Below are 13,756 nucleotides of genomic sequence, written 5' to 3' on the forward strand. Positions count from 1 at the left end.
CCATGAAAAAGAATAAATGTGTAATATGGAATTCCAAGGGACATAAATATAGGGAAATATTTTCTTGATTGAATTAAAATCCTCACTCAAGGAAAGGGAACTGAATACCAATTTCTTGCTCAAGAAATGAGGAGAACTCAAAGTGTGACAGTTCACTGGATATAAGCCCATCTTATAAAGATAAAAGTGCAGCATTTTAAAGGAGGCTGGCAGACATCCCAGATCAATTAAGGAAGGAGTTCTGCAGTATCTGCAACATATTCATCTTTGAAACCTTAAATTTAGATAATGCAGCTCGAGAATGGATAAATGGAAATAAAACATATAACTAAGCTGAAGAAATATTATAGATGCAGGGATTTTTTTTCCATGAGAGACATATAACTCAATGACCCATTCTATTAAGCTGAATCACTGGTTTATTCAAGGGAGTAAAAGAAAACTAATGGTTGACAGGACAGACTCCCTGACTGACTGACAGGATCCGTTAGTTGTCAAAAAGTCAAGCTGAGGTCTCACCACAACCAGTTCTTAAAGATCAAATCTGGAAGTTTGTGCTCAAAATACGTCAGCAGTTTGGCTCTCATATTTAAATGTCGGATAATCTGACATTGCTGGATAGGAATCCAGACAGTATGGAGTGATTGCATCTATGCATTACGTACAGAGGAAAAGAGAGGACTAAAACTTGCATACACCTGGACTTAGGATTGTATAACCGTGTACAATAATTTTCTTCCAAGTCAGGACCCAGGAAATAGAAATAGGTTCGCATTTGAGTTAATCAAATAGACCTAACAGTTGTATTGTATTTTTCTGCTATGCATTTAGTAATGGCCATTGCAATTACAATTTTAAAGAAAAGTCCTTAACGAGAAAAAACTCGGAACCATCGCCTCTTGAAGAAGGACCAGGCTCAGAGCATGGGCCCCCTCACCAACAATTGAAAAGAGGAATAAATTAATGCTATTTTGAAAGAAACTAAATAAATCAGTGAGTTTCAGTCCTCCTAAGAGCCATAATTTCAGTCATTTCCTCCCTTTTTAAACACAGAGAATGTGATACTTTTAAGAAAAATTACCTAAAAAAGCCTTTCTACATTATTGTACTGTTAATAATAATGGAGATAAAAGGATAGAGATGACACACGTAGCAAATGAATCAATTAAAAATACGACAGAATGGAACAAAAGGAAAATTTAATTGTTAAAAGACAGTCATCGAATGGGTTAAAAAAATGATGTGCTTCTTGTCAATGACTCAACATAACTTAATGGCATATTTTGCACATACTGGATATAAAATATTCTGTAACCATGTCGGTATTCTAGGTCTTTCGAATCATTTGGAACTATTTAGAAAATTTACCATGGTTTGTCATCTTGTGAATATTTAATTTCGGTTTTTGGCACCAACTATTCAAACATTATCTTTTATCCAATTACAAAAATCAACTGAGTTTAATCCAGTTTTTTCTGAGCCAAAGCCTAGGTCAAAATCGTTTTGCTAACTGTGTTACAGCACCAGAGTCCGTCTCTTTTCCGAATCCGTCACCCTTTCAACCACCTGTCCTTAACCCCCCGCAGTCACTCCCGCCACAAAACCACGTTCCCGCCCTCTCCATTCTCCTACGTCTCTAAAGAAAACACAACTCTGAAAACAAAAGGAACTATTCATAGTGGATGACAGGCCCACCGCTGAATGAGTTTGTCACAGCAGTGCCCCCCGCCCCGTTATCCACAAGGGAAATGTTCCAAGACCCCAGACAGTACCGAACCCTATAAATACTGTTTCTTCCTATAGGTACGGACCTACCCTAAAGTTTAGTTATCAAGGAGGCACCGTGAGAGATTATCAAGGACAATAATACCATAGAAGTATGATAATAGGAGACCGTAATAAAAGTTGTGGGAACGCGGTCTCTCCGTCTGTCTCTTTCTAAACATCGCACTGGACTCACCGGCTCGCGGCCCAGGCAACGACGCGGTGTCCGCACGCGGACTGACGGGAGGTGAGGCGCAGAACGACGCGCGGCGCCGGCGCGGTGATGTAGAGCTAGGCTGCTATTGACCTTTGACAGATTCGTCAGGACGAGCTCATAGTCTCCGGACCTCAGCTGACCGCTGGGAATTGAAACGGCTGATGGCGAAACCACAGATAAACAGGGAGAACGACCGAATCTCTTTGTTACTGAAATTGCGAATGCCAGTTCATTTGTAGAGAACTTTCTTCTATGTTGCGTTCTTGGATATCCTTACAATTTCTAAAAACCACTTAAGTGCATTTGAACTTGATCAAGTTACATATGTGTAGACTGTGGTTTTAGAGAGAGGGAGAATGGGGTTTAACAAACTAAACAAAATAGATTTACAAAAGAAATCGTGAAGGCCATCTAGTGAAACACTCCCCTTTTACAGGAACAGATCTATGGTCCGAGGAAGAAGCTCAGTACTGATCTACTGCCAAAGATCAGTAGTCTATCTGGAGAGCAGAAATTAGGATTTATGTCAGAGTGTTCTGTTTCTTTCTGAGATCAGTGAGTGGAGGATGACTAACCCAGGGGTGTCCTCTTGGCAGAGAGCAGACTTCATAACATGATTACCAGAGTCAAGAGAAAGGTCCTGCTCCGAGTTATAAGTTAAAGGGTGGTAGACGTTTAGAAAAAAAAGAAAAAAAAAAAAAAAAAAGTACCGCTATGAGCCACATGCAGAAACGAGACACGCCCCTTTTCATTCCTTTTCCACTGTGGTTTTTATGAATTCCTGAAAGAAGCCAAGCATATTTCAAAATGTAGTGGAAAACACCATTCTTGTGTTCTATTTATGTAAGGGAAAGAGTATATGATAAAAAATAGTGTCACTTCCTAACCTATCCTTTTAGCAAATCATTACTGCTAGAATATATGTGTTTGGGATAAATACCACTTTGCACAGACTTGTTATAAATTGCTCTCATATTTAAGAATGTTTTCTAAACAGTAGAAGTGTTTTTTACAGTTGTATGTCATTGAACAATGTCTAAATATAGAATAGTTGACTTATCTTATTCTGAACAGTAATAAATATTTATACATCTGGTTTCCTTCTGTTGGCTCATGTTCCTCCAACCGGCCTATCGGCATTTAAAAACATAGCGTCAAATTCAGTGTTTTGCTAAATTAGTTTAAGATACAGGTAAAAAGAACATTGAATCATCTTATCTTTAATCTTGATAGCCGACCTTCCTCCGTCTCTCAGTATATCTTTCTTAAGTGCCTATTCTGTGTAAAATGATACTTAGTTGGTGTAATCAACCTCATTTGTAAGAATTAATTATTAGGTAATACTGAAAACCAGATTCAGAAGAGTTGATGGCTCCCTAGTTTTTTTGGTTTTATCATTGGCTTGGGGTATTTACCTATGTTAAAGGTCAAGAAAATGCAGGTTCCGTGCAACATCCTTTACTGCTCTCAGCTAAAATATTTGACATTATGAATTACAAGGTCTTTACATAGTTCATAGTATTAGTATGTGGGACAACATGACTTTGAATACTTTAAATTCAGTATATTATAAATTGTGATAAATTATCCTCTTTAGCATTTAATACTTTTACAACATAAGCCATTTGCACATTTTTTCATTGTTTCTATATTCTCATTTCAGAGGCTAGGTCTGAAATGTAATGAGCATTTTCAACCACTTTTTTTTAAATGGTATAACATACTTTAATTAGTCCAGTCCTATCTGATCTGTCTCTCACTCTCTTCTCTTATTGTCTATCTACATAGATATTATCTATCTATCCATCTATCTCTACTTGTTTAGGATCACTTTCTTCCATTAGAAAGTAAGATTCAGTGGATTAGAGACCTTTTCTCTCATGATCAGTATTTTATTCCCTGGAGTTTTAGACTAGGGCATGGCAAAGGGAAAATCTATTGCTTTATGAATACTTGTTAAATGAGTAAATGATTGACTGCAAACCCAAATTTTATGTCTCTCCTTGGTGCCTCTTAAAGGGACTGATTATATTTTGAGACAATGTGATCAGCCTTCTTTCTGGTGATTTTCAAGCTTTTTTGATCATGCCCCATAGAAATGCCTTTTATATTTGAACCAAAATATTCATAAAACAATGTTATTTTCTGCCATGAACTCTGATAATTAAATCTCAAAGCTACTGTAGTCTGTTCAATTTATGGAAAAAATAATGCTGAAGAACAGAGGATTTTTAGAGCAGTGAAAGCAGTCCATGCAACACCCTATGGATAAGTTACACGTCATCATATATTTGTCCAAAGCCACAGAATGTACAACACCAAGAATGAACCATAATGTAGCCTTCATATGTGCCCTATGTAATCAACTGTGTACCATACTATACTGTAAGCTTTGAGTGATTATAATGTGTCAATGTATGATCACCAGCTGTAACCAATACACCACTGTATTTGGCCCTGTTGATAATGGCCCTGTTGATAATACCCCTGTGTCTGGGCAAAGTGTATACAGGAAAACTTTGTAGTTTCCATTCAGTTTTGCTGTGAACCTAAAAGTTCTCTGAAAAAATGAAGTCTTAATAGAAAAAAGTCATTATGCTGTTCTTGAAATTGACCTCACCGCCTACAAACCTGCAGTTTGTGAAACACTGTTCTAGACAAAAGGCCAGAAGATGAACCACATGAATCTTTGCACATATGGAAGGAACACCGGAATCCTAGTCTATGTTGGACTGAATAATTGTCAAGTGTCTCTTTTCCTGAACTTCCTTCCCTTCTCAGCTGCTCCTGGCTCTGTTTATCTGGGTGTCACTGACTTCTCATGCCCCATTCCTTCAGGGGCTGGAAGGCATAAACGAGACTAGTAAATGTCTCTTCTAGGTCTCATCAATGAGCAGCTGAGAAATTGTGTAAATTTGGATTTTAATTCAGCTACAAAGCTAAATACTAAAATTATTTCACATAATTATCACCACAACCATACAGACTAAAAATCGCTACACTTCTTTTCTAAGTAGAGACACTGGGGCTCAAGAGATCCAGAGGTTTGCCCAAGGTGACAAGGCTAGTAAGCTGCCAAGCCCAGATCCACTCCTGTTCCAAATGTAGTTCCTTACGCTGGGGAGATAGAGACGTGAGGCCCAAACTCCTAGAATCCAGAGTCCTTTCCTCTAGTCCGCTGACCTCCCAGATCCTGAGAAGAGGGAGGCCCAAAGGCCTGATGCTCCCTGCCTCTTGCTGTGGACCATGAAGAAAAAGAACGTAGGGTGCCCCAGCTCGACCCCACCCTGACCTTTAGCCGCTTCTGTTGTGCAGGGGGTGGGGGTGGGCATTCAAGGGTGCCCCTCACCATTTCTGATACCCTTCCCCACATGGGGCCATCACAGCTAGAGCCCCATGAGATAAGGAGCATCTCTGTTCCCCTCCCACCCTGGGCGAATCACCTTGACTCAGCTAAGTTCCAGCTGGAGCCCGGAGCTCACCGGAAGCACAGTCAAGCTCCTCTACCTTGCGGTGTCCCACTTTCTCACCGAGTGACACCCTGAGTAAGCAGAATCTGATTCTGGCCCAACTCCAGGCCCCATCCCCAACGCCCTAGCACCAGGAGTTCTGCCTCCTGGGCAGGGACTAGCCGGCCACCCGGGTAGCAGGGCTGGGACTTGAACCCCTCCCCCTCCTCCCAGCCCCCTGGCTCCCGGTGTCCCGGCACTCGGGCGGGCGGACCCAGCCGGGCTGACCCCCGGCAGGTGGGGAGAGCCAGGTCCCCCCTCCCAGCACCGCACCGGGGCCTGCGGGGGCGGGGCGCAGCGCGCGCCTCTGGGCTCCGGGGGCCGCGGGGCCGGAGGAGGACGCGGCCGCCCTGCGCGCTCGGGCGCCCGCCCGCCGGGGACGCCGCCCCCGCCGCCTGTGCTGCCGCCGCCGGACGCCGGAGGGGGCGGACCAGCGTCAACCTGTTGTGGGTCCCGCCGCCGTCAGCCGGCCTGCGGCTGCACAAGGAAGTGCGGCGCCCACACGCGCTCCGAAAGTTGGGCATGCAGGAAGTGCGCGCCCCGCGCGGCCACTAGCTCCGCTGCCCGGCCCTCGCGCGGGAGCGCAGGCGGCGACAGCGCGGCGACCGGCCCGGCGGCCCCAGCTTTCTCTTGCGGCCACGCGGTCCCCGGCTCGCGGCTCCCAATGCGCCCGCTCGGCCTCGTCTACACTCTGGTCTGCGCCAACTTTTGCAGCTATCGGGACGCGTCTGCAGCCCCGCAGAGCGCATCCATCAAAGCTCTGCGCAACGCCAACCTCAGGCGAGATGGTGAGAGATTCACATTTCATTTTCTGTAGTTTTTGAAAAGAAATCCCGTTGTTGTTGTTGTCGTCGGCGTCACCGTTACTTCTTTTAAGAAACTTTTTCCTCCGACGCCTGCTGAAGGCTTCGTGCCGGCGGGGCGGGGGCGGGGGTGGTGGCTCGTGCCTGCCCGCATTCTGGAGTGGGCCTGGGGGCTGCGGGACGCGGGCCGGCGGCGAGGGGACCGCAAAGGTCAGGTGGCTCCTTTGCTGCTCCCCGGAGCACTCCTTCCTGCGCTGTAGTCACTGACCCAGGGTCCCGGAGCTGCAGAAAGTTGCAGCCTGCGCCACCCCTCGGCCGGGCTCTTCACCTTTCGGACTGGAAACTCGGATAGACGGGGCGTTTATGATAGGCGGGGGGGACTCAGGGGTGGCTCTTTCTGGATGACCTATTTTATTTTTATTGTATCAGTAGGAGGACAGGGAATGGTGTCCTTCAGTCCTGCAGCCGTATCGGGAACAGAGAATTTGTATCTTACTTATTTCGGGGAGATGGAGGAATACAGTTTTCCCCCTTTATGTCCCCAAAGTGCATTTCCTACGAGGGTGCAGCTGGGGCTCAGAAGCTGAGTCTGGGAGACTGGGACAGCCGGGGTCTCTTCAGTACCACATGGGGATCCGGCTCCTGCTGTCAGTTTCCACGCACGGAGACTTTCCAGCTGTTGCAAGGAGCAGGGCTGTTTCGTCCGCTAACCTCAGCAAGGTCCCAGGCAGGCTTGTTTGTTTTCCTTTGCTCTAGAGGACACCTGGGTCAGTGGGTCCCAGAAACTTGAATTGAGCTTATTTCATTTCTGGGCTTCCACCAAGGTCCGAACTTGATTTATTCTTTTATTCTCAACTACAACTTTGCCAGTAATTTGAAGCTGTTTCTAGCATCTCCCTGAGGTGACCCATAGGTTTTTGTTTTTTTCCTTCATTGATACTATCTTCTTTCCGTCTGCCTGCTGAGGGTTCTAACATATCCCCTAAAGAGCTCACCACTGTTTTTAATGGCTTCACTGTCTGAGTTGGCAAAACATGTCCTCTCGTATATTCATAGTAACCATCTTATTCCCTTGTCAGTTTCTCTCTTGGTGTGACCTTAATTTGGACTTTACTGCAAGGCTTTTGAACTTTGAAATGACAACAAAAGCCTACTATATTTTGTGATGACAAGTACACTGTGGATTTCAGTGTGCTCACGTCCTAGGAGGTGGGGTAGGTGTGTGGAGAGGACACAGGGAAGACTCAAGCCACTTCCGGGCCAAAAGATGTCCGTGTTTCCAGAATTACTTTATCACAATGTTTTTATGTAAAATATTCCAGCAGTGACTTGCCCTCCATCTTAGTTAAAGCACAGAATTTTCTTACTAAAACTTAAAAAAAGGTTCAGGCTCAAGACCAAAATTTTATAGTTTTGCTTTCCTCATTAATGTTTCCACCAGGGACGATCTTCTCCTAGTCGAGTTTTTAGATTTGTTAATGTTTGCACTCTGTATGCCCTCTTAGCTGTGTAGAATAAAATGCCATGTATAACTTGCATGACTTCATAGCCATAATTTTGTAATCCTCAGCCTCCCAAGTATCAGTTACAAGATGTCAAGGACGGAAAGCAAAAAGTATGTAACCATTGCCTGGTAACCCAAGATTCCAACTAAAACCAAGTCATGCAGCTCTTTTTTTTTTTTTTTTTTTTTTTTTTTTAAAGAATGCTCTCCTTTTAGTTTTCATCGTTAAAACTCTGTGCATCGGTCTAGTCTATATGATAAAAGCTTTATTTTATCAGAATTTTGAAAACCATCCTGGACTGAATTATTCATATTTTAGTTAAAGCTGTTTTGCAGTTACTAATAGCACACACATGCACACACATTTTAATTAATTTGGATGACTCAACAATTTCCTCAATGTCACTCTGATTTTGCAAACAAAACTAGGAGTGGGGAAAGGTTAGATAAAGAAAGAATTGTCATGTACAGATGGAAAAAGATGAATACTTATAATGGGTTGTTCATTTGGGGAATTTTCAAAAGCCATCTTATTCTTAAGTGTTACAGAGCACGCATTCTTAAAGAGAGACAAAATTGCCCCAAAGTAGCAAAATCAGATCTTAGAGGGTGAAAAAAATCTTAAATACTACAATGGTTTGTGATCCTCCAAAGGGCCAGTATATATAAAGAGGTAGACTATATCTGTAGTGTGAACATCTCCTAGGGAGGGGACATGATTAGGAAAAAAGTCTAAACAGGCTCTTGAAGGGAGGATTGATGATAAAGAAAAAAAAAAAAATGAGAAACTCTGCCATAGGGTTTTGCTAAGAGAGTAAGAATAAAGGGTCTTTGGAAAAGTCTAGACATCATCTGGAAAATCTTAATCACAACAGTTGGGTTGTTGAGAGAAAGTACTAATGTATTAAATTAAAACCCTTGTTCTGATTCCAGACATTTTTAACTGGTTCCCCCAAAGTTCTTTTCTTAAGGAAAACAATAGTCTAGTTCTTTCGACTATCAGGTTAAGACAAGGTATAAGCCTGGAGAGGACATGGGCCTAGAATGTAGTAAGGGGAAATTTAGAAGATAAAAGTTTCCAAACATTAACTTAGGGTCCTTAGAAGATCAGGCCCTCCAGTTACAAGTGGTAGGAAGTCACAATAAAAAATTAGCCATGGGGGCGCCTGGGTGGCTCAGTGGGTTAAAGCCTCTGCCTTCAGCTCAGGTCATGATCCCAGGGTTCTGGGATCGAGCCCCACATCAGGCTCTCTGCTCAACAGGGAGCCTGCTTCCTCTTCTCTCTCTGCCTGCTTCTCTGCCTACTTGTGATCTCTGTCTCTGAAATAAAATAAATAAAATCTTTAAAAAAAAAAAAATTAGCCATGACCCTTGGATGGGGTTTTAGGAACCAGTATCTAATGATGGAACTATCTTTATTCACAGTTGAGTGCCATCAATTTGTTCCCGCAGACCCTGTTAGCTGCCACCTAATGCTTGAGTCGAGATAAGGACTCACAGGACAGGCATCCTGTCATGGGCATGCTGGATCCTGTCCAGACTGACACAGGAAAAACTTGTTTTTATTCTCTCTTTACCTGAGAGCTCCGAGTAGCTGGAATGGCTAGAAACCATACAAAAGTATTAGAGTGAATAGATGATAATATCCTTCCCAGTGTGGGGGGCTGTTCTGCTGCTGTCTCCTGGCCTTCCAGAACTCTCTACCACAATATATTCCTATTGTAAAAGGGTATTTACAGACCCCTTCCCACCACCTGCAGAAGGGCTCAAGGTGAGCCAATGGTGGGTGAATTTGGTCCCTGTCTCTAGGAGGAAACTAGGATACTAGAAGGAAACTAAGAAGGATAAAAGCATCATATTTGCCAAAAAAAAAAAAAAAGAATATTTACACTTCCTTATATCATATTTACTTTTGATGCACATTCCTGCTCTGCCTCTCAGCACAGGGAAAGTCTTACTTGAGGAGCAGAATCCCCGTCTTCCCATTTCAGTGCCCTTGAAGTTGGTATTTTATAATAACTAGCCAGAGCTGGTGTTGCTCAGAGTGTGGATCGAGAAATGTAAAGGCAGCAATTCACTGACAGTATTACTTACTTATTTTAAAATGGAACCAGACAGAGCTTCCTGCTGCGGGGCAGGGGTTAAGGATACAGACACGGTCTCCATTTTCTTGGCCTTTTGTTGTGTTCTCTGTGGCTTTCTGGTGCTGTTGGGAAACGATTCTGAATTTAATGCTTCTTGGCCTCCTGTGCCAATACGTGAATTGTCTGTTATGTTATCATTACCTAGTGATAAGCCTGTAGGTTTACTAATATGGTCTTAGATCTTTAAGGAGTCAAGCTTGTGTCTTAGATAATGTGGGTTTGTGTCATCAGTGATGACAAAGATTAGATCTTTTAGGGAAGGAGACAAAAGAGAGGACAATGTTAGCAAATAATGAGGGTTTATTTGTTTTTTTGAAGTAGCCTTGACCTACATTTTTCTCTCAAGACTCCCCTGCACGGAGGATCTGCATTCTGTCCACTGCAGCATTATTTGCAATAAACAAATTATCTTTAAAGTGTCTGAAAGCTAACAATCAGGTTAGTGTCAGATCTTGTGTTCTTCTGGGTTTATATTTTCTGTTCAGCTCTAAGGGCATTAAAGTTTCATCATCTCATGGAGCATCCTGGGAATGGCATATTTTAAATGTAACGTGGCTTTGACGTGCTCCTGTGGCTTATGATATTTAATGTAGGTTCTTCTCAAGATGGGAGTTTAAACGAGTGGACGGACATACACTCTGTAGGAGGAAATGCCACTAGGTTGTGAGTTATGGTAATGACATTGATTTTTGTCTATGGGATTTTCTCTTTCAGGGAATGAGAGCTAAACTTTATTATCCTGGAACATTATGGCCAACCAATGGAACAATGTCCCCACAGTCATTGATCTCTGATGACCAGTGATAAGCAAGTTGTCACATGGGTCTCTTGAGCATGCCGGGTCTCAACCCCCTCATTCAGGTCTGAAAGGGTGTGTGTATTCATGCCTCTGCCCTTGAGAGCTGAGTCATAACGTACATCGTCTCCCTTCTGGAACTTTCCAACTTTCCTTGCTGAATTGATCAGATTAGCTTAAAAAGGTGCTTTCTGAGCATCTTAATAAAATTCCTTGTATTAAAATAAGGATGTCTTCTAAGTGAGCCAGGTATAGCTGCTCTTAGCTCATCTATGCCAAGTCCTTTAGGCAATGATTTGGTCCCTCACAAAGGAGTCAGGTGACTTAAGGTGGAAGCCAAGCACATTTGAGTTCTCTGTCCTTTCTTAAGATTGTCTCTTTTTAGTTCGTTCCTTACTTGGTCTGGGTTGCCCTCTAAACATGAGAGGTTGATAATGAATGTGCAGATAGTTCTTTGTCCTAAGCTCTGCTCCTGACCCCCACTGTAACTTACTCATCTCTACACAATTATTCTATCTCTAGATAGAATATTACTCTATCTATCTCAATTATTCTATCTCTAACCTTTGCCAGTTGCTATACTGGATGCATAGTTATCTAGCCCATTATGAATGAACCACATGCATGGTTCCTGCCTCCTTCCAGCCTATGGCCTCCTGGACGTTAGAGACAAATGCATACTTCGTGCCAGCGTATTACCATCGTGTTTCAGACGCATTTGGGAGAGTCCCAGGATTCTCCACCCTTCTTCAACAGAACTATCCCACACGCATCTCTGCCTTTTTGCTTCACATATTTGAATCCATCCGAAGATTCTTATGTGAAAAGGATTTCTTTTGCAGTGAGAAAAGTGTGAAGGCGCAGTGGAGTGTGACAGTTGCTTTTAGGGAAGAAATGCACAGGGGTATGGGAACTCACAAGGAGCACCTGATCTAGATTTGAGGCATTGGGGAAGGCTTCCTGGAGGAAGAAGTGTCTAAACTGGGGAATGAAGGGTGAGTAGGAGTTAGAAGTTGGGGCTGGTGAGGAAGGAGGGGGGAGTTTGCTAGTGGGAGAGAGCCCTTGCCAAGGCTTGGAGATGAGAACACAGTCGTCATGTGTCCACTAACAAAAGTCTGGGAAGTAATGTTAGGGAGTTTGGCCATTATTCGTAGGGTGGTGAGAAGCCACTGAAGGAGTTAGTTTGGAAAAAGATAGGGCCTGTGCTAGTTTGAATACTGACTGCCCATGTTCCTGAGAAGACAACCAGGCCAGGGCTGTGATCGCGAACAGTCTCCCTATTCCTCCACAGCCCATGGGACATGAACACGGGACCACTTAATTTTCAGCATGATCGTGGTGGATGTGACTGGTTTTCCTAGCCCGAATTTTAGTAGAGGTGAGGTGATAGTGTCCTGGGACATCACAGAAGTCCCCTCCCCCCGGATGCCCCAGAGTCTAGATTCTGCTCCCTGTACCTGAGGTCTCATTCCGTAGATAGGGAAAGAAGCCTGTCTGGTGTGTCTACATTTTAAGATATTCCATGCTTCTATATTTCAGAATTAATGCAATTTTTAAAAAGATTTTATTTATTTATTTGACAGAGATCACAAGTAGATGGAGAGGCAGGCAGAGAGAGAGAGAGGGGGAAGCAGGCTCCCTGCTGAGCAGAGAGCCCTATGATGCGGGACTCGATCCCAGGACCCTAAGATCATGACCTGAGCCGAAGGCAGCGGCTTAACCCACTAAGCCACCCAGTCACCCAGAATTAATGCAATCTAAAAGAGAACATTTTTACCCTGACTTTTATGTGAAGGACGGTTTGGGCAGAAAGGTACAGGGGGATAATACATAATAGCCAAAAAGAAAAACTCCATGACAGATACTGAAGCCAAAAAAAAAAAAAAGTTCTCCCTCCCCACACAGTATTTCAGGACCAAGTATAAGTCATAAATAAAGGAGTAAGCCCATGAGACACTAGAGTGCATAAGTACACATACAGGAAGAAATACTTTCTTCCAAGGATTTTTTTTTTCAGAATAAGAATGAAGTATGCCTTGTTTTTACAAGCATTGATGATGCAGATAATAATATATCTTTTCTCTGCTGTGTACCATGGTATGCTGACATCAATAGATTAGCTTTAATATTAATAGATTAGCACTGTGCAGTTGTGTGTGTGCCATGTGCAGGTTAGTGGGTATTTTGTGTAATTGGGAGACAGGGGTGTCTCTGGAAACACTCTGATACAGGCATAGGAGTTGTCTTTGATAGGAGGAGGGTTGTTTTCTGATTTTAGGTTTTTTACTTGAGCACTTTTTTTGGTAGAGGGTTTACAAAGATAGCTTTACAGGCAGCACTTTGCCTGCAAAAAGTGAGCCAGGCATGATTTGGAATCTTGGATCTTAAGATTCTTGATTTCTGGAATTTGGAGGCCAGCATGCCTTCTTGGGACTGAAGGAGCTCTGTGAAAGCCACCAGGTGTGCTGAATGATACACTGTGTGAATTGGGGACAAGTCATTTCAGACCTAACAGGTTCTGCCTTTCACTGAGACAGGCAATCAACAATGTAGTGCCAGCCCACTTTTATTTTTTAAGCATTTTACTTATTTACTTATTTAAGAGAGGGAGTGCATAAGCGGGGGAAGAGGGGAGAGGGAGAGAGAGAGTCTTAAGCTGGCTCCCTGCTGACCTTGGAGCCCAACAAGGGATTCAATCTTCTGACCCGAGATCATGACCCAAGCAGATTAGCATCCAATTCTAAACCAAATGAGCCCTCCGCCCCACCCTGGCAGCCCAGCAATGGCCCACTTTTACAGACCTTAGCTATTCAGCATCCTCGGCTATGTAGATTAAGTCGGGTGAGTATGTAACAAATCCATTTAAAGCCAAGATCAGAGTTGCAGAGTTTATAAGTGAGTTTGCAAGTTCATGCAGTAGACACCAAAAGATGCTTTGCTTCTACTTTCCGTGTAATTCCAGCCTCCTTGTTTTGCTGGCTCTTACATCACAGCAGAGAGAGCAGGTCTGGTTTGGTCA

The 13,756-nt window shown here is 43.4% G+C and overlaps 1 protein-coding gene across 2 annotated transcripts in view; it reads left to right on the top strand.

Annotated features, from left to right (window-relative positions):
• The first annotated feature begins 6,087 nt into the window (after window positions 1-6,087).
• PDGFD (platelet derived growth factor D) overlaps window positions 6,088-13,756 on the top strand; it is a 217,839-nt gene continuing 210,170 nt past the window's right edge. For both annotated transcript variants that reach the window (XM_044257760.1, XM_044257762.1), the window contains exon 1: window positions 6,088-6,278. In XM_044257760.1, the coding sequence (XP_044113695.1) occupies window positions 6,155-6,278 (124 nt within the window). In that variant the 5' untranslated portion in view covers window positions 6,088-6,154. The remainder of the gene's footprint in view (window positions 6,279-13,756) is intronic.

This window comes from Neovison vison, chromosome 7 (assembly GCF_020171115.1).
Source record: "Neovison vison isolate M4711 chromosome 7, ASM_NN_V1, whole genome shotgun sequence".
NCBI classification, from domain to species: domain Eukaryota; kingdom Metazoa; phylum Chordata; class Mammalia; order Carnivora; family Mustelidae; genus Neogale; species Neogale vison.